The sequence below is a fragment of the Astyanax mexicanus genome, chromosome 20 (assembly GCF_023375975.1).
Source record: "Astyanax mexicanus isolate ESR-SI-001 chromosome 20, AstMex3_surface, whole genome shotgun sequence".
NCBI lineage: Eukaryota > Metazoa > Chordata > Actinopteri > Characiformes > Acestrorhamphidae > Astyanax > Astyanax mexicanus.
The window spans coordinates 1,157,590-1,177,624 of NC_064427.1; the positions used below are offsets into that span (position 1 = coordinate 1,157,590).

Sequence of the window (20,035 nt, forward strand, 5' to 3'; positions counted from 1 at the left end):
ATTATTTCTGAAGCAAAGTAGGTTTCAGTGACAAGAGTCGCACTGGGCTGTTACTCGGTTTCTTTAAGTTAGTTTTGGTGTTGATGGAGGACATTTCTCCTAAAGAAGATACGTTTTGAGTTCGTTTACTTCCTGTGTTTGTGTCTCTCTGTGCCTCTCCACACTACAGGGTCACGGTGGCCACGCCCACAGTCACAATATACTATAAGTGCAAACCCAATGGAGGATATTACGATTATTAAAATGATTGAAGTCATGTCCATTTAGGGAACGATAAGTCGATAATGTAGTTATTGTGACAGGCCTACAGTTAGCACTGCATTTCTAACCCTGTCGAAGCCAGCTATTAGCATTTTGGCTAACCTACTTCAAACCCAATTAAGCTTGCTGCTGTGTCAGTTAGCATCACAATAGTTTGACACTCAGTTCAGTATATCGATGATGCCCTACAGGGGATGAAGTACAGCTATACAGGTGTCCTGTTCTTCGGTTTCAGGACGAGACGTTTACTAGCTGTTGGAGATGGGGACGAGTGGTGTAATTATAGTCGTCCTCTGCAGACTCTCCGTCTTTTCTCCTCGCTGTTCTCCGGGAGACGACTCTGCAGTGATGTGATGTGAGAGGAGACGGTGATTCATGCTCTCCCAACAAAAACAGGAGCCCCCGCCAACGGGGCCGGCGGACCCCCGTCTCCCGCCGGGGAGCACACTCTTTTTATTCTAAGAGCCTGTTGACCAGAGCAGCTCTGCGTGGACTGGTGTGTGTGTGTGTGTGTGATGGAAAAAAGGGAGGACAGAAGGTAGACGCCGTAACAAGAGAGAGTAAGAGAGAGAGAGAGTCTGTATTTTGGGTCGTTTTTGGCGTCTTGTGATTTTTCCTGTGTTGTATTTTTCACTCTGGGCTTCACAACCAGATATTTACAGCCACAGAATAACACACACACACTTCACACACACACACACACACACACACTTCACACAGCGTAAATTCAATCTGCAGGGTGACTGAGGACAAACTAAAGTACATCCTCATGTTTATAAACTTTGGGACAGTTCTGGGACATTGACTTACGCTAACTTTACCTTTTCCTCATGAAATACAACTTACCAGAACTAAGTGAGCCAAAGACATGGTCAGTACAAGAGAGTAGTAAAAAGAGGAAGCAAGGTCTGTAATTGAAGATCTACAACAAAACTAGAGGGCTAGACAAGAGAGTAAACAAGGAGCAGAATAGGGTCGATAACAAGAAGGCAATAAACAGAGCTAGAAAACTAGATAATACTCGTTACAGAACAGAGGAAACAGAGGACTATATATACTGATAGAAACAGGTGTGGAAAATCAGCAATCAGAAAGAGGGAGAGGCTGAACGCTGCAGAGTCAACAATGTTTTCAGAAAGCTTCATTTTCTACGCCCACACTTCTCCACTAGAAGCAGATTTTTATCAAATCTCCACCTTGAAAGGCACAAGACGCTGTTTTCTTGTGTACGGAAGGTCAAACGGAGACAAAAACCTCAGTTTTTCAAAATATTGTGTGGACAGGGCCTCAGTATCTGACGTTATACAGCGTTGTGTTATGACTGAGCTGTTTCCGGATGGAGTGATGGAGTTTTGCGAGGGGAAAAAAGAATCAGGCCGTGTGAAAATTGACCTTAGCGAACTGGGAGGGCATTTATCTGTGCGGCCCTTGGGGTTGGGTCTAATTTAACAGGCAGGGAAGTCATGGGGAGAGTGCCATCTGTTAAACTAAAATTTCAGCACTGATTAGAGGAAATACACGACAGAGACGAAGGGTTTGGGACACCTTCACGTCATTAAAGGAGCATTACAGAAAGTTTTAATGCTGCATCCCATTCTAAACTATCCATTATTTAGACATTAGTGTGGAGTCGGTCCCTCTTTACAGCTCTAACTGCAGGTGTGTTGGAGAACAACTCTGTTAGAGGAGTTACACACGGTCTGTCCCAGATATTTTTGCCCACATAGTGTGTATAGTATGTGTTTTCACACCTGCTTAATTAACCGCAATTGAACCGCAAACCAACCAGAGTCCATTTTAAGCGGACCAAATAGTGCCGGTGTGAATTCAGCTTCAGCTTGTCCAGAAATGCATGTGTAAAGCATGTGTTTAGCTCATAGCGTGAATTACACTTCCTGGCTGTAGGGATGTAGGTTGTTGTATCTGTATCTATCTGGAAAATGAAAAGGCAATATTGGGACACCCCTAATTTGTATTATTACTGCTGTAGGAATATATAATAGTGCAATTAAAGTGAATTAAAGTGATATAAAGTTAAATAAAGATATAAAGACGTCCAGACACTGGAGACGTGTGTACAGGACGGTGGTTTATGTGACATTCTTGCGTTAGTGTGTGATTAAACTTCATACAGACCAGTGATCACCTCTACTGGAGTTCAGCTGCCGGGATTTACCAGTGACCTCAGAACTGGAACCACTGGGTGGGAAGAACAAAGCTTTTTTACTGAGCAGACTCAGCAGACTTCAGACTTACAGCACGTGTACGCCTGAACACACACACTTACACACACACTCACACAATTCACACACACACTCGCAGATGATGCGCTGACTTAGGGGAACAGGGAAGGAGGGTGTTAAATCCGCCTTTATTGAAAATTGGCTCTCCCAGTTAACAGCCCCTACAGACAGAATCCAGACTGGTTTCCACAGTAACCAGTCCACAGATCTGTGACTGTGTGCGTGGTTGAAGATGAATGGTTGATTGTATTGGGACACAACCACAGCGAATACAGAGTTCAAATGTTCAGAAAAATGATTTTTCTTCAGTTTTTGAGTGCAATTCTGTAGTCAGGGTTGTTTTGAGTGTTTAATTGGTGATATACAGCTTTGTAAAAAATGAAGAGAGCACTTCAGTTTTATTCTATAAACTACAGACAACATTTCTCCCAAATTCCAAATAGAAATATTCTCATTTAGAGCATTTATTTACAGAAAATGAGAAATGACTGAAATAACAAAAAAGATGCAGAGCTTTCAGACCTCAAATAATGCAAAGAAAACAAGTTCATATTCATAAAGTTTTAAGAGTTCAGAAATAATCAATATTTGGTGGAATAACCATGGTTGGTTTTTAATCACAGTTTTTTTCATGCATCTTGGCATCATGTTCTCCTCCACCAGTCTTACACACTGCTTTTGGATAACTTTATGCTGCTTTACTCCTGGTGCAAAAATTCATGCAGTTCAGTTTTGGTTGTATATGGTTATAAAAAGTATCACAACACATAAGTGACTTTTTTACTGTCCAAAACTTAACTGGACTTCACTGGACAGCTTGCTAAACACGCTTGGAGGAGAACACTAATCACCAGCTCTGTTACATCAGCTAACAGACGTCCTCATTGGCTAGTATTGCAATAATAGAGGTTGTTGGTTGGTTGTTCTCTTTGGGTACTGAGTTCTTGAGTAGCCGTACACACATCCCTACTTCAGATATTTAGTCATATCTATTTATCTTTAGGATAAAAAGGTAAAGCTCTGATTGGAGGAAGTTGGGCAACAGATCCTTTGTCACAGTGGCCCAGATAGGCTGTAACCAGGACGATCCCGTACTCCTGATGGAGGGTAAGATGGAGGGTAATTGCCTCTGCGTACCCCCCCACCACCACCACGTCACATCTCAGCGCTGCTCTGAACCGGGCCGACCGCTGGAAGCCCTTATGTCTGCAGGTAATTGGTTCCAGGCAGAACCCAGAGATTGGGAGAGAGTAAAGCTAAGGCTGGTCCAGCTCTCAGCACCAGGATTAGCTCAGGCTTTAGAGCTCAAATCAGCCTCTTTACCTTCTGTTCTCTGGGGGGCGTAACGCCAGCAGCTCTTCCACCAGTAAAGAAGAGTGTTTAAGGCCTGCAGTGCCCAACTACAACAAAACCTACTGTTTCTTCCTGGGTGTACTTTTTTCTTCTGCTCCAGACAGGTCTGGCCTATAGGAGAAGAAAACTGTCTCACATGGTTTCTGATGCTTTTGGTGAGCTCTTCAGTTTTACTTTGAGTGAAGCCAGATTAAGCCATCCAAACCAAACTAGTCCAAGCCAAGCTAAACCAAACTAGACCAGTCCAAGGTAAACCGAGCCAAGTCGATCCAATGTAAACCAAACTAGGCCAAGCCAATTTAAACCAAACCAATCCAATGTGAACCAGGCCAGTCCAATGTAAACCAAACCAAACCAAGCCAATCTAAACCAAACCAAGTCAATCCAATGTAAACCAGGCCAAGCTAAATCGAACCAGGCCAATGCAAATTAAACTGGCCAAGCCAGTCTAAAACAAACCAGACTAACCCAATGTAAATCAAGCCAAGCCAAGACAATGTAAACCAAGCCAATCCAATTCAAACAAAACTAGGCCAAGTCAATATAAACCAAATCAAGCCAAGCCAATCTAAACCCAACTAGGCCAGTCCAATGTTAACCAAACCAGGCCAATCTAATGTAAACCAGGTCAATTCAATCTAAACCAAACCAATGCAGTGTGAACCTGACCAGTCCAATGTAAACCAAGCCAAGCCAATCTAAACCAAATAAAACCAATCAAATGTAAACCAGGCCAATGCAATCAGATGCAAGCAGATAATACTTCTCTTTAGTTTATTAACTGAAGAAGCTTTAATTTGCCTCTAATTCTTAAACCCAGCACATTCTGAAGTTCACTGGTCAGTGAAGGAAAAGTACATCACCATCTCCACCCCCGTTTCAGCCCCATGTTCCTGTGGGGGGGGGGGCTTGGTTGCGTGATCTTTTGGAGGAGATGCTCGTGGCTTTTAGCAGCTCTAAGTGTGTGAGGATGAGAGTGTGAGGCTGCCTAACAACCCTGTTAACCCTTGAGAATCCAGATTCAATTAAACTATTTGCTCTGTGTGAAGCCCAGCTGGGTTTGAAGACAGTGTCTGTGTGTGTGTGTGTGTGTGTGTAGTGTGTGAGTGTGTGTGTGTGTGTTAGTGGAGAGAGACTGGGTTTGTAGCCGGTCACTGGAGAGGGCTTTGTTTGCGCCTTCCACAGAAAAATAATGGGATTCCACCGAGCCTGGATCTCTGAGAGACAAGCTCGTCCTCTCCGTCTCGTTAGGACACATGCCTGCTGAGTCTGGCATCACCCAGTCTTACAGTGCCAACATGATCTCAATAAGTCACAATCCTGAGTTTATGAGAGCTCTGTGCTTGAGTTTTGTAAGGAATGCACGATGTATTGTTTTATAGTTGATAAATCACGATATCAGATTAATCTTTAGTTTAAAAGCAATTTAGTTGAAGTTCTGAGTAGCTACAGGTCATTTAAAACAGTGGATAGTAGTAGGGGCGGGACAGTATATCAATATTGTAATATACAGCTCTGAAGAAAAAATAAGAGTTATGAGTTTCTTTGATTTTGCCAAGTTAAAAACCTCTGGAATATAATCAAGAGGAAGATGGATGATCACAAGCCATCAAACCACCAAACTGAACTGCTTGAGTTTTTGCACCAGGAGTAAAGCAGTATAAAGTTATCCAAAAGCAGTGTGTAAGACTGGTGGAGGAGAACATGATCTTGGTTATAAAGCCTCCAGTATTGAGCTGTAGAGCAGTGGAAGGAACTGTGTTCTCTGGATTGATGGACCTCCATTCAATACTAGGATGAGTTGGTTCCTGACATCCTGACCTCACTTCTGAACTTTTGCTTTTGTGGCTGAATGTAATCAAATTCTCACAGCAATGTTCTACCCCAAAATCTAGTAGAGCATCTTCTCTGGACAGTAGAGACAGTAACTCAAACAAAAGCAGGATGAACTCTTTTTAATACCCGTTGGTTTTGTGTTCTTGATCTCCTCTAGGCGGCGTCGTCGGCGCTCAGCAGCCTGGGCCACGTCTACACGGCGATTGGCGACTACCCCAACGCCCTGGCCAGCCACAAGCAGTGCGTCCTGCTGGCCAAGCAGTCCAAGGACCAGCTGGCAGAAGCTCGCGAGTTGGGCAACATGGGCGCCGTCTACATCGCCATGGGGGACTTCGACAACGCCGTGCAGTGCCACGAGCAGCACCTGGGCATCGCCAAGGCTCTGGGCGATAAGCGCGAGGAGGCGCGCGCCTACAGCAACCTGGGCAGCGCCTACCACTACCGCCGCAACTTTGACAAGGCCATGTCCTACCACACCCACGTGCTGGAGCTGGCACAGGAGCTGGAGGAGAAGCCCATCGAGATGCGGGCGTACGCCGGCCTGGGCCACGCTGCCCGCTGCATGCAGGACCTGGAGCGCGCCAAACAGTACCACGAGCAGCAGCTCAGCATCGCCGAGGGCCTAAAGGACCGCGCCGCCGAGGGACGCGCCTCCTCAAACCTGGGTAAGAATCAGCATTCATTACTTTAAGATGTACCCAATGCTGACACAGATGTGCAAATGCACACACTTAAACAGCTCGTCCAGCTTTAATCTAAATGAACAGCCAGTTAACAATACCTTAGCAACCACTTGGAATACCATAACAGCTGCTTAGCAATGCCTTGCCAACCAGAAATGATAGCAACTGACTAAACTACCAATTATCAACACATACTTCAACCACCTGTAATGTCTTAGTGACTGCCTAGCAACACCTTAGCACTGACCACAGATATGATAGTAACCACCTAGCAACATCTTAGCAACCACCTGGAACACACTTAAACAGCTTGTCCAGCTTGTCTAATCTAACGAGTAAAAAAATGAAATAAATAACCACTTGGCAATACCTTAGCCACAACTTGGAATACCATAACAACTGCCTAGCAACACCTTGCCCACCATCACAAAATACTACTATGATAATAGCCACCTAACAACACCTTAGCAACTACTTAACATCAACGTATCAACCACCTTAGAAACGATACCTTAGCGCTGACCACAGATAAAATAGTAACCAACAATCAACAGCTTAGCAAGCAAACCCTTACAGCAAGTGATACTGTGGAATACCATAGCAGCAAATGAACAACCCCTTAACATCCACTGGTAACCCATAGCAACAACATAGCACCCATAGCATAGCAATGACCTTATTAAGTGTGACCACCCCACCCCATCCATTTGTCACCCACTATCAGACCTCACTCCATCTCCAATTATGTCACCAGTCACATGGCCTTTCTATGAGCCTTACAATCAAGCTCACTCACAGGATAACACCTCACAATTTACATATATGTATTTATAAATATACAGGTGTGTGGATTTCCAAACTGTTCCCAGGAGTAACACTTTTTTTTACTCATGTTTTTGTAAACTGTTCATTAAAAATGAACAAAGCTGTGTCGATTCTGATAATCAATAATGTATCGTAAAGCGATAATATCGTATTTTGATACTTTGATATATTGATAAGTACTGATATTTTCGTACAGCTCGTACTTTTGTAGACACACTTTAGGAAGTTTTGTTGAATAAAAGAATGATCTGAACTGGGTGATACTGGGTCGGTACAGCCCGGTCTCCCAGTGGACCCGTGTTCTTTAATGAACGCCCACTCAGGACTTCCTCCACCGCACTTAGTGTTCCCGCTGTCGCTCTCGCACCACCGTTTCTACACCGCGTCAGTGTGTGTAAGTGTGTGTGTGTAAGTGTGTGTGTTCACAGTGTAAGAGCAGGACAAATGGAGCCCATCAAAACCAAGTGTTGCCAAGCTCCGCCAATCACTCACTCTGACTCACCAGCGCCTCACTAATACTTTCTCCCAGCCGACACCAGCTCCATCACCTCCACCCAGCGCCAGCACTCTCCCAAATTAATAGATCAACTCCAACAAGAGAAATGTTCCTGTAGGAAGAGAAGAAGCTGCAGCAGATTGCAGGAAACGTAGAGAGCTACATCATGTGGAGCGGCTGCAGGTTAATAGTTATGTAAATATGTTCTCTCAGAGTGAAAGGAGGAGCGTTCATCTCAACTCCAATATAAACCACTGCATTCAGGGTTCTTCCTGCATTAAAGCTCAACACAACATCCTCAAACCATGAATTTCACAAGTTCTGAAGTTCTAAAGTGGAACAAATGACTCTGAAAAAAAAAGCTCTGGAAAAAATGAAGAGATCACTTCAGTTTCTGAATCAGTTTCTCTGATTTTGCTATTTATAATTTTATGTTTGAGTAAAATGAACATTGTTGTTTTATTCTATAAACTACAGACAACATTTCTCCCAAATTACAAATAAAAATATTGTCATTTAGAGCATTTATTTACAGAAAATGAGAAATGGCTGAAATAACAAAAAAATATGCAGAGCTTTCAGACCTCAAATAATGCAAAGAAAGTTTAAGGAGTTAGGTATCAATATTTAGTGGAATAACCCTGATTTTTTTTTGCATCATGTTCTCCTCCACCAGTCTTAAACACTGCTTTTGGATAACTTTATAAAACCAATCCTGGTGCAACAATTCAAGCAGTTCAGCTTAGGGCTGCAACAATTAGTCGATATAATCGACAATCTCTATTATTTAAATTTGTCAACTACAAATTTCTTTGTCGACTAATCGTTAATTCGTAACAGTACCGCATTACACAAACTGCTGGGGGCAGAAACACAATGGAAGACTTAGTTTGTGTCTCCAAAAGTGCCCAAACACAACAGATTACATATTAAATCACTAAACATCAGTAATTTCCATGTTTAGTCAACTTTCAGGTATTTAAGTGCCTTTTAAACCTCATGTTCAGCTGTTTCTATTGTTTTAAGAGACATGGCAGAAATAATCGTTGACTAATCGACTAATCGAAAAGTTATTGTCAGATTAGTCGACTATTAAATGTGGTAGTATAGATGATTGGTTGCAGCCGTAATACAGTATATTCTGTGTAAAAACAGGCTGAAAAAGAGCATAGCTTTTAGATTGCTTGATTTATCTATTAATTGTGAAGGCCACTGGACCTCGTATACCAGTCACCTCTCTCTCTCTCTCTCTCTCTCTCTCTCTCTCTCTCTTTTATACGCTAAGAGATGAATGCTACAGTTTATTGTTCGCTCTCTATTTGTTCTCCAGGCTCTTCTAACCCTGTGCTGCTTTAATGACCCTGAAATGACTATAGTGATGATCCACAGCTCCACTGCTCTGATTCTCTATGGATTTGAGAGCAGAGTTAGCGTCAGGGCGGCTAGCCCGCTAGTCTCCCTCCGTCCAGCTCCTGCTCCTGAAACGCTATTGATCAGGGCTGTCGATAGCAGGACGCTGGGAAAGAATGGCAGCACTTATAAAATTAATGATCGCACGCTGGCTCTACAACTCGGCTGCTTGGCAACAGTAATGCATGAATTGATTACAGCGTGAAAAGGGGGATTTAGATGAAAAAAAAAAAACAGGAGCAAATATTTATTGACGGCGCAGCGAGAGTTGCTTCAATACAGATTTAACCCTTTAGGTGCTGAAAAAAAATTGCTTGGGTATATACGCTGTAATATCAACGTATTTACTGTACACTCTTACTCTTATTTATTGTATAGAATAATTAATAATGCTGAGTTTTACTCAACATTAACATGTCCATAATTGCTGTAATTCATTTTTACTAGTAAAACCCTAATAACAGATATCTATAATTACTTTATTACTAGTATATATACATCTCTGCAAAAACCTTGCTGTTTTATTCAATAAACTACAGACAACATTTCTTCCAAATTCTAAATAAAGAATATTGTCATTTAGAGCATTTATTTGCAGAAAATGCGAAATGTGAAATGGGAAATCAGAAATCATGTTCTCCTCCTCCACCAGTCTTACACACTGCTTTTGGATAACTTTATGCTGCTTTACTCCTGGTGCAAAAATTCAAGCAGTTCAGTTTGGTGGTTTGATGGCTTGTGATCATCCATCTTCCTCTTGATTATATTCCAGAGGTTTTTAATTTGGTCAAATCAAAGAAACTCATCATTTTTAAAAGTGCTCTCTTATTTTTTTTCCAGAGCTGAGCTATTTATATAATTACAAATGTATATACTGTAATTCTGACTTTCTAATTTTAGATATGTATTATTTGAATTTGACTATTAATTATAATATTATTGGTATCTAAAAAATTGTTAAAACAATTTGATTGCATATTTTGTTTATAAAAAATAAGCGAATCATTAAATCATGTTTAGTTTGCGCTCTGAATTTTTATACACTAAATATTGATTACATTAATATTAATTCTACATCCACCGGGTCAATTTAACCTTGAGAAACCATTAATCACAGTTCTGCCCTGTTCAACAGAACCGGAGAGATAAAGCTCTAACACTCGCCGCTCTCTGGCCCGGTTCTGGCCCGGTTCTGGCCCGGTTCTGGCCCGGTTCTGGCCCGGTTCTGCAGGCTCTCTGGTGTTAGAGCAGCTCTCAGGTAGCAGCATTAGAGAGCCGTGTCTCTGTTGTGTGAGAGCTGATGTTTTATTCAGGGGTTTTGGGTTTGGAGGGATGGGCGATATTTAAGCTCTGAGTGTGGAGAATTGGATCTGAGGACAGTAGTGCTGAGAGGACAGGAACAGCAGGATGAGCTCTGAGAGATACACACACTCATTACACCACTGCTACACTACACACACACACACACACACACACACTTTTCATCCAGATCCTCCCCAACACAACACACACACAAACACACACACACACACTGTTTACCAACGTCCAGTTCAATCTGTAATCCGGCGAACATTGTGTTCTTCATCATACACAAGATCTTCTGTGTTTAGACAATGTGCATTAAAAAGACCTGAATAAAAAGAAAGAAAGAAAGATATATATATATATTTTTTACAATAGGACGAGGTTGAAATTTAGAATATTAAGTTAATTATTTTTTATTACACTACCCTATAATTCTGCGTACTAGCCTTTACTCACTATACTATAATATACTTCCTATAATCACTTTATTACACTTTATTCTTTTTTCTCCCCTATACTACACAATATTTCCTATACTCTACCCTATATGTTGCTCTATACTCTTCATATTATCCTATACTAACATATACTATTTATACTACTCTATACAACTCTATTTTACCTACTTTAAATACTATCCTATACTATTAATTCTACCCCTATACTACACTATATTCCTACTCTACATACTCTTTATTCTATCCTATACTACCCTGTTAACTATATTCTACAATATACTGCCATATACTATTTATTCTCCCCCTTCTACACTATACTCCATATACTGTACCCTAAGTTACTCTATACTCCTTATATTACCTTATACTAACGTATACTCTTAATACTCCTCTATACTATTTACTCTTCCCCATACTACACTATACTCCCATATACTCTTTATACTATCATATACTACTGTGTTAACTATATACTACCCTATATAGTTATTTATTCTCCCCATACTACACTATACTCCCTATACTGTACCCTATGTTACTCTTTACTCCTTATACAGCCCTATACTGCCATATACTCTTTATTCTGTCCTATACTACCCTATATGTTCTATACTACCCTATACTCCATTATACTACCTTATTAATGATTTACTTGTTTCACATCGTTTTCTGAAGAAATTTTGTTATTGCACAGAACTTTTGCACTCTCAGACAGGCAGCAGGAGAACATGCGTATTCCTGCTCTGATCCTGCATTAGTCGCATTAGCTGTGTTTTTTGTCCTGTAACCACAGAATTCCTCCTGGATGCGAGCGCGGTGTTTGGGGTCTGTGTTGGTGCTGCTGGTGTGGGTTTTGGATTGGGTTTCTCGCTGTGTAACAGCAGCACCAGGCCAAAGCCACCAGAAATAAAGCAGGGAGCGAGTATTGGCTTCTCCTGAAATGGGTCACCGTTTACTAAAATAAGGCTCTTTTTATAAATCGAGTTTCGCTGGGATTTGATGGCGTTAAACAATGGGAGCTTCGGCTGTGCAGCGGTTAGATTGACGAAGCACTGATGGTTCAGTATTTTCTGGCTCAGATTGAGGAATATATACAGCTCCTATTGTGCTGAAGATGTAGCAGCCATTACTGAGGCGTATAAACTGTTAGACTAGACTCCATCCGTCCAGCCCAGACACACAGCTGTCAATCAAAATGCAATTTACCTCGCTGTTCTCCTGAAGCCAAACAAAGCCCATCCTTCTGAAGTATTTCAGAGTAAACAGAGCTGCCATTTGTTTGTCTTCATTTCTCCCTCCAGCTTTACAGAGCGCCATAAATCACATGATGGAATATCGCCTCGTGTTTAATGTCTGACTCGTCAGGCTTTTCGCTGGAAGGAGGCGAGACAGGAAGTGCTGGAGGAAGGCAGGAGGCATAATACAGGAAAACAGCTCTGGTACTGATGTACTGGCCTCTGACGGATATCATCTCCAATCATTTTTACTACTCTGATCAGCTGTGAGGGGATTCAGTACTCTATATGTCCAAGTATTTGTGGATACCACTTTTAATTAATGCATTCAGCTACACAACAGGGAGTATAGGCTGAATATGGAGCATTAAAAAATAAAGGTATAGGGAGTGTAAGGTAGTATATGTAGTAATAAAGAGTATTGGAGAGCATCAGGTAGTATAAGCAGTAGAGGGGAGTATGGTATAGTGAGTATAAGACACTATGTAGACTATTGACTAAAATAAGGAGTATATGGTACTATACCAAGTAAAGGGGAGTATAGGATAGTATATATTAGTGTAGGGTAGTATAGGGAGATAAAAGGGAGTAAAACATTAACTCATTTAGAACTTAATAGCAGCAGCTCTATTTCTTAACAAAGGCTGGATTATCTATTATTTCTTGAATTATAACACAAAATAAAGCTCATTCTTATATTGCTGCAGTCATGTAGAATGAGAAAAAGAGATGATATGTGGTTTTAGATTGTATTTAAAGAGGATTTCTGTAGGTAAGATGTATTTTTTGCAGTGTGGTCAGTACACACCTGCTGACACCTCCCACATCAGCATTTTAAAGGCATGCTGGAGAGTGGAATGCAAGGTATGCTAAATATTATATATAAATATATATTTTCCTGTGTTCTTATCATAAGCTCCTATCATTAAATATCCATATCACACTGTATCACTCCTTCAGTAGGAGAGTGATGTCTGTCGCTGCTCTGTAGGTCAGGTAAGAGGATTACAGGGACACCTGTAGACGCTGCAGGAGCGCTCCCGTCCCCCCGTCCCCGTCCCGGGACTTAATTCCCCGACACCGGCATCTGGAGACTGGCAGCAGGCGGGTGGTCAGGTGGAGCGGGTGCTGCAGTCAGCATGTGGAGAATATAAACGCAGGGTGGGGGAGGTGAATCTTATCGTTCTCTATAATATTGTTATAAGACAAAAATGTTATATTTTAAATAAATCATTTTAAAATAAAATATCCACATTGATAATAATAGTATTTTGTCTTGAGCAAAGTCTGTGTCGTGTGTGTTTTGCTGCTGACTGTGAAGTTTATCGTTTGAATAATTTGGATGATGGTCATGATGCACAATATGTATTGCGATATTTTGCCACACAGATTAAAACTATTCTTAAAACACTGATTTTCAGTACTATCCCATTATCATGTATCATGCTCACATTTATCACAATATGAGCATGTATTGTTATATTGCCCAGCTAGTATAGTATAGCTATTTATGTTTGCCGTTTATATGCTGTATTAGTACTATGGTAGATTTATTTGTTACATTGTTATTACATTATTAAAATTAGTTGTTAAGAGAGTGAAGGTTAACAAACTTGGAGAAACAATGTTTATACTAAACAAAAGCTTATATATTTATTTTGCTGCAGAAGTATGTTCTTCAAATTAATAAAGCATTTTTTCAGGGTTTTGACTTAGCAGTATAGGGTAGTATACAGTAGTATGGGTAGTATGAAGTGATATAGGGAGTATAGGGTAACAGTAGTACACTACCCGACACATCGGGTAGTATAGGAAGTATAGGAAGTACACTGTAAAAAAAAACCTGTAGTTTTTACAGGAAAACGCTGGCAGCTGTGGTTACCAGAGTTTTCCTGTTAAAATTACAGACGATAAGTAAATAACTCTACTGAAAAAAAAATGTAAATTAATTTACAGTGATTGAAATCACTGCTAAATTACAATAATCTGTCAAGTTTACACAAATTAAATGTTAATTTTGCATAGCAGTGTTCTACATAAAAATACCCTTTCCTGTATTTTTTACCTCTAACAAATGTCTTTAGGGGAGTATACTGTAGTATAGGGAGTATAAGGTAGTGCAACAGTATAGGGTTATATGAGGAGTATAGCAGAGTACTGACTAATATAAGGACTATTGGGTAGTATAGGAAGTATTAAATAGTGTAGGGTAGTATACAGAGATGAGTGGAGTATAGGACAGTATAGACTAGTGTAGGAAAGTGTAGGGAGTACAGAGGAGTATAGGATAATAGGGTATTGTAGGGTACTATAGGGTGTATAAAGGGTGTATAAAGCCATATATGGTGCATAAGTAGAGGGAAGTATTCAAGTAGAGGGGTTACAGAATATTATAGAGTTATGTAGGGCAATATAGGGTAGTATAAGAAGTATAAGGTAATATAAGTATAAGGTTGTATATGGAGTATAAGGTTGTATATAGAGAAAGGTAATAAAGTAGAGGGCAGTGTAGGGAGTTAAACATTAACTCATTGAAAGCAGCAGTGCATCTTTCTTATCTTCTAAAAGTGTGATTTTACACTGTACAGTGATTTTACACGTTTTGCTTGTTTAAGCACTATTTCTTCACATGTTTTTACATATAGACAAGAATATTGTTTTGGCAAAAATACCCTGTAATAAAGTGACATTATTATATTATATAAATGCAGAGCTTTTTTTTTTGGCTGGAGTTAAACAGACTCCGGACTCTTTTTACTGAAATATCATAAACTGAGCTTTGATGCTCGGAGTGTCGATCAGACTCAGGGCAGTCCTTCAAACAAACATTATAAATCCGGCTCTCCCCCGACGCGGCAGATCACTGGCGGAATAGAGTGATTTAAGGCTGTGGCCCGTTTCCCCGTCCCGACTGACTCTACCTCCTTTCATATCCTCAGATAACGTCCTACTTGAACTCATTACAGCGCTGTCGTATCTGAAGTATTATCCCTGCGTGAGAAACGCCATGTTCTGAATTCATTACACTCCTCATCAAAGCTCTCGCGCTCCCCCGACGCGGATTTGACAACTTTATGAAAACAGATCAAACCAATTCTCATTAGAATTTCCACGTGTGTTACACACTGCACCTTTAATAATGCAGTATATTACATTATTAACTCAAATGCAGCACGCATACCTTTTAATTACATGTTTATAACACAGGGAAATGTGTTAAAATCATTTATTATATATATATATTATTTATTCTGATCTCATTTAGTCATTTATGTCTAATTCTTTAAGTATTTCTAATCACTCATTTGATTCAGAGTGCTTCATGAGTGTAACAGTTTGGGCATGCCCACAATAGTGCACTATAGGACTCTGTGGGCGTGGCCTAAGCTTTTGTTCTTAATGGCTTTTTTATTTTTTCTCCTTACATTACTTTTACGTTTACACTTTAAGTAGTTTTGAAACCAGTACTTTTTAAACACTTTTACTTAAAGAGTAAAAAGCTTGAGTTAATGCTTCTTCAACTTCTACAGAAGTATTATTTTATTAAACTCGAGTATCTGCAGTATACTTCTACCTACAGAGTAATGAATGAATAAGAGATACACAATATGGGTACAGCTTAAAGTATTATTTGGAAATATGAATGAATATAGTGTATTGCATTCTCTCAGTTCCTTCAGACGTATGATAAACGAATACAGTACAAGTAAAGAAATTATGATTGGCAGGCGTGACCGGCTAAACAGTGGTACAGTACGCCTGGGTTTGGACGGCTACAGCTCGAGCGATTTGTGATTTGGCAGCGTTTGAGAGAAGCTCTGGACGCAGCGTTTGTTAAACGTACACAGAACAACCCGGAGCAGCGGAGTAGAAACGAACCCTCCCTCTGGGGAACGCGGTGGGCTTCACACTTCCGAGTTTTTATCACGGAAGCACAATTACCAGCTCCTGGCATGTATTCCTGCGCCGAGCGCCCGGGGAATCCTCCTCAAACATCCGAGGCATCCGTCACGAGCGCCATCTTTCAGTTTCTGTCCTCTAATAAATGAGGAATCACAGGGTTAAGTATTGATAATTAGTCACAGAAGATCGAGGCCGATTAAAAGAAAACATTTGAGGATGGAGAGGAGCTGTAATGGGTGCTTTGGTGCTCGGGTGGGTTCTAAGCTGGCACTAGCCCTAATTGGATTTTCCACATGCTGCTAATCTTGCCTTGGCATTCTCTGATTGACAGTGAGCAGATGGGCATTCCCTGTCTCGAGCTCCTGTTCGGAGGCTTTCAGACCAATCGTACGACTTGTGCGACTAGTACGACGTTTGAGTGAACAAACATACATCCCCTGAGTACACCACGGATTCTCCGGTCCACTGGTGTACTTTCACACTGCTAAACCACTCTTTTCTAGTTCATTACAAGCATTGACTAGCAGGCAGGTAGCTTAACTAGCTAACATAAACTATATTACCCAAATATTGTGTTGCTAGCCTACCTTCTGCTAAATTACACTATCTATACAAGAAACACAGACTTAACAATACAATACAAATGTATCGCCGCTGTCCAGTGAAAAACACTAATCTCCAAAACAGCAACTTTACAGGAGAGAGAAAAAACATTAAAAGAGTTTATTTCAGGTCCTTTTGAAGAGTTTCTATTGGTCTGTTCATCAAGACATTTTGTCACAGTTTAAGGTACAGTTTGTCTGTTTAAATTATGTAGTAAACAAAAAATCGACAAGTGGAGATAAGTGTTTTTAATAAGACAGCAACGATATATATACATATATTCTTCTTCCTTTCTCTCCTTTTCTGGCTTCCTGGTGGATAACTCCATCGCTTCATGTTTGCTGAAGGTTCATATTTTGCCGGCTGCAGGAATGACGAACCTGCCTGGATGGCTACTGTCAGCTATTAGTGATTAGTGGAAGGGGTTCAATTAAGGGGGATTCTGATAACAGTATTATAGGTCTTTTCTGCACTGACCATCATAGAATTTAAAGGGGAGCTGACTCATTCAATTTATAACCAGTCATTGTCTGGGGGCCCCAGGCCAGTCCTATACAAATTATTGGTTTGCGTGTCTTGTTGCAACAGACCTTAAGAACTTCGCCTTTCATCTCGGATGCGCTTGTAGTCCTGTAGTTCTGTAGTCCTGTTGTTCCGTCTGGAGTTCCCTCAGCACCCCGGTTCCAGAGCTCATTTCTGGTCAGCACGGCTTCTTTACCAATTACGCGAGCGTCGCCACCGTTAACTACGGTTGCCCACTGTTGGTCCCACTCACACGTTCCGTTTTCCGCTCATCCCAGCACTTTCCCTTATCCGCGGCACTTAGCGGACTGCGCTCTGGTTTGCGGAGGAAAGGAAGCGATTAGCGCTCGCTGCGAAGTGGAAGCCAAATCATATGGATGCAAGATTAATGCTCCCACCACGTTCACCCTCAACTTATTTTCCATCTTAAGTATTCATTAGCTTCCCCTCCAAACTCCCCGCGCCCAGCTCCCACCACCCCCACTGCTCCCAAAACCACCGCCCCCACCACTGCTCCCAACACCCCGCCGCTTCACTGCTCTCCAGACCTCCAAAATCCAGATCCCTCCATGAACTGAGTTAAACACAGGAGTGGGACAGAAGAGGGCTGGGGCGGGGGACACAGACAGGGACGCTATGAAACAGGACGTCCCTCCTGCGATGGTAATGATTATTTTATGGAAACTCCAAGCTGAGACTACAGTAGGGAACCCCAGAAGCTGCCAAGACTTATCCCAGGACGGACGAGCCAGAGCTGGGTGTTTTGGACGGTTTCGTTTCTCTTCTTTTTCAAGTTCTCCGCGTCTTCGTCCTCCGGGTAAGACGAGCTTGAGCTTGAAAGGCGCAGAGACGCAGAGACCGAGGAAAGCAGAGCTCCAGAGTCTGGGCTGGGTTTTTCTTTTTTTTTTTTCATTATTCCAAGATATTTTACAAACTCGCTCTTCAATTATTAAACACTCTTCGCTGGAGTCTTGTTTTCTGGCTTTTTTGAACACTGCTACATCTTAAGAGACTTGAGAAAGACGCACTCGCGTTTTTTTTTCTTGCCTTTCCGGGGTTGTGTCATGTTTGCGTATGCTAATTTCTTGTATAGAGGCTTGTTAAAATTATATTAAAAAAGAAAGAAAATGCAAGAGAATGAGAACTAGATCAGCTCGGTGTACATTACATTATAGTGTATTCATCAGAGCTTTTCTTCTGTCTTTGATTGACTTCCTCTTCTTCATGTCAGAAACATCACTGTCATTGGTGTAATCAAAGATTTTTACTACTAATTGTACTACTTGTACTCTTGTATTCTGATTGCTCTGCTTAGATATTGATGTGTATTGATCATTTATTTAAAAAATGGAATTGTTTCAATGACTTGTTTGGCTTTTTTAGGTCTCATTTCTTCTGGATGATTCAGAATGTTTATTTTCTTTCTCTTCCTCCACAGGAATAATCCACCAGATGAAAGGAGATTACGAGACGGCTTTGAAGCTGCACAAAGCTCACCTCTCCATTGCCCAGGAGCTGAACGACTACGCTGCCCAGGGCAGGGCCTACGGCAACATGGGCAACGCTTACAACGCTCTCGGCGCCTTTGACCAGGCTGTGCGCTACCACCGGCAGGAGCTGCAAATCTCCATGGAGGTCAACGATCGTGCCTCGCAGGCCTCTACCCACGGCAATCTGGCCGTGGCCTACCAAGCCCTGGGGGCTCATGATCGAGCCCTGCAGCACTACCAGAACCACTTGAACATTGCCCGCGAGCTACGCGACATCCAGAGCGAGGCCCGGGCCCTGGGGAACCTGGGGAACTTCCACTGCTCGCGGGGCGAGTTCCCTCAAGCCGTGCCCTACTACGAGCAGTACCTGCGGCTCTCGCCTGACCTCCAGGACATGGAAAGCGAGGGCAAGATCTGCCACAACCTGGGCTACGCCCATTATTGCCTGGGCAGTTTCCAGGAAGCAGTAAAGTACTACGAGCAGGACCTGGCACTGGCCAAAGATCTGCACGATAAGTTGAGTCAAGCCAAAGCCTACTGCAACCTGGGCCTGGCCTTCAAAGCCCTGGGTGACTACAACAAGGCCGAAGAGTGCCAGAAGTACCTTTTATCTTTGTCCCAGTCGCTAAACAACTCGCAGGCCAGGTTCCGCGCTCTGGGAAACCTTGGCGACATCTTCCTCTGCAAAAAGGACGTACCCGGTGCAATCAAGTTCTACGAGCAACAGCTGGCACTGGCGCATCAAGTCAAGGAACGTAAGATGGAGGCCAATGCTTACGCTGCTTTAGGGGCTGCATACCGGATGCTGCAGAAGTACGATAAGGCTCTTGGATACCACACGCAGGAACTGGAGGTATACCAGGAGCTTGGGGACAGCCAGGGAGAGTGCCAGGCTCACGGGCACCTCGCGGCTGTCTACATGTCCCTGGGGAAGTACAGCATGGCCTTCAAGTGCTATGAGGAGCAGCTGGAGCTCGGCCAGAGGCTGAAGGATCCTAGCGTGGAGGCCCAGGTCTACGGGAACATGGGCATCACCAAAATGAACATGGGGGTGATGGAGGACGCCATTGGCTACTTTGAGCAGCAGCTGGCTATGCTGCAACAGCTTAGTGGCAACGAGGCAGTGCTGGATCGTGGCCGGGCGTACGGAAACCTGGGAGACTGCTACGATTCACTAGGTGACTACGAGGAGGCCATCAAGTACTACGACCAGTACCTATCAGTGGCACAGAGCCTGAACCACATGCAGGATCAGGAGAAGGCCTATAGAGGACTGGGCAATGGACACAGGTAAATGTCCCTTTTCTTGTGTATTAGAGACAGTATAAGATCATTATCTATATTTCTGCTTAAATTGTTCCTAATCAAATTGATTACGACACAAATATTAGACTTGCTTAATTATTTATTAA

The 20,035-nt window shown here is 42.0% G+C and overlaps 1 protein-coding gene across 3 annotated transcripts in view; it reads left to right on the forward strand.

Annotated features, from left to right (window-relative positions):
* The window catches only part of ttc28 (tetratricopeptide repeat domain 28), a 243,305-nt gene that overhangs the window by 188,702 nt on the left and 34,568 nt on the right, over window positions 1-20,035 (forward strand). For all 3 annotated transcript variants that reach the window (XM_022680773.2, XM_049468570.1, XM_049468571.1), the window contains 2 exons: window positions 5,851-6,358; window positions 18,572-19,913. In XM_022680773.2, coding sequence (XP_022536494.2) covers window positions 5,851-6,358; window positions 18,572-19,913 — 1,850 coding nt within the window. The remainder of the gene's footprint in view (window positions 1-5,850; window positions 6,359-18,571; window positions 19,914-20,035) is intronic.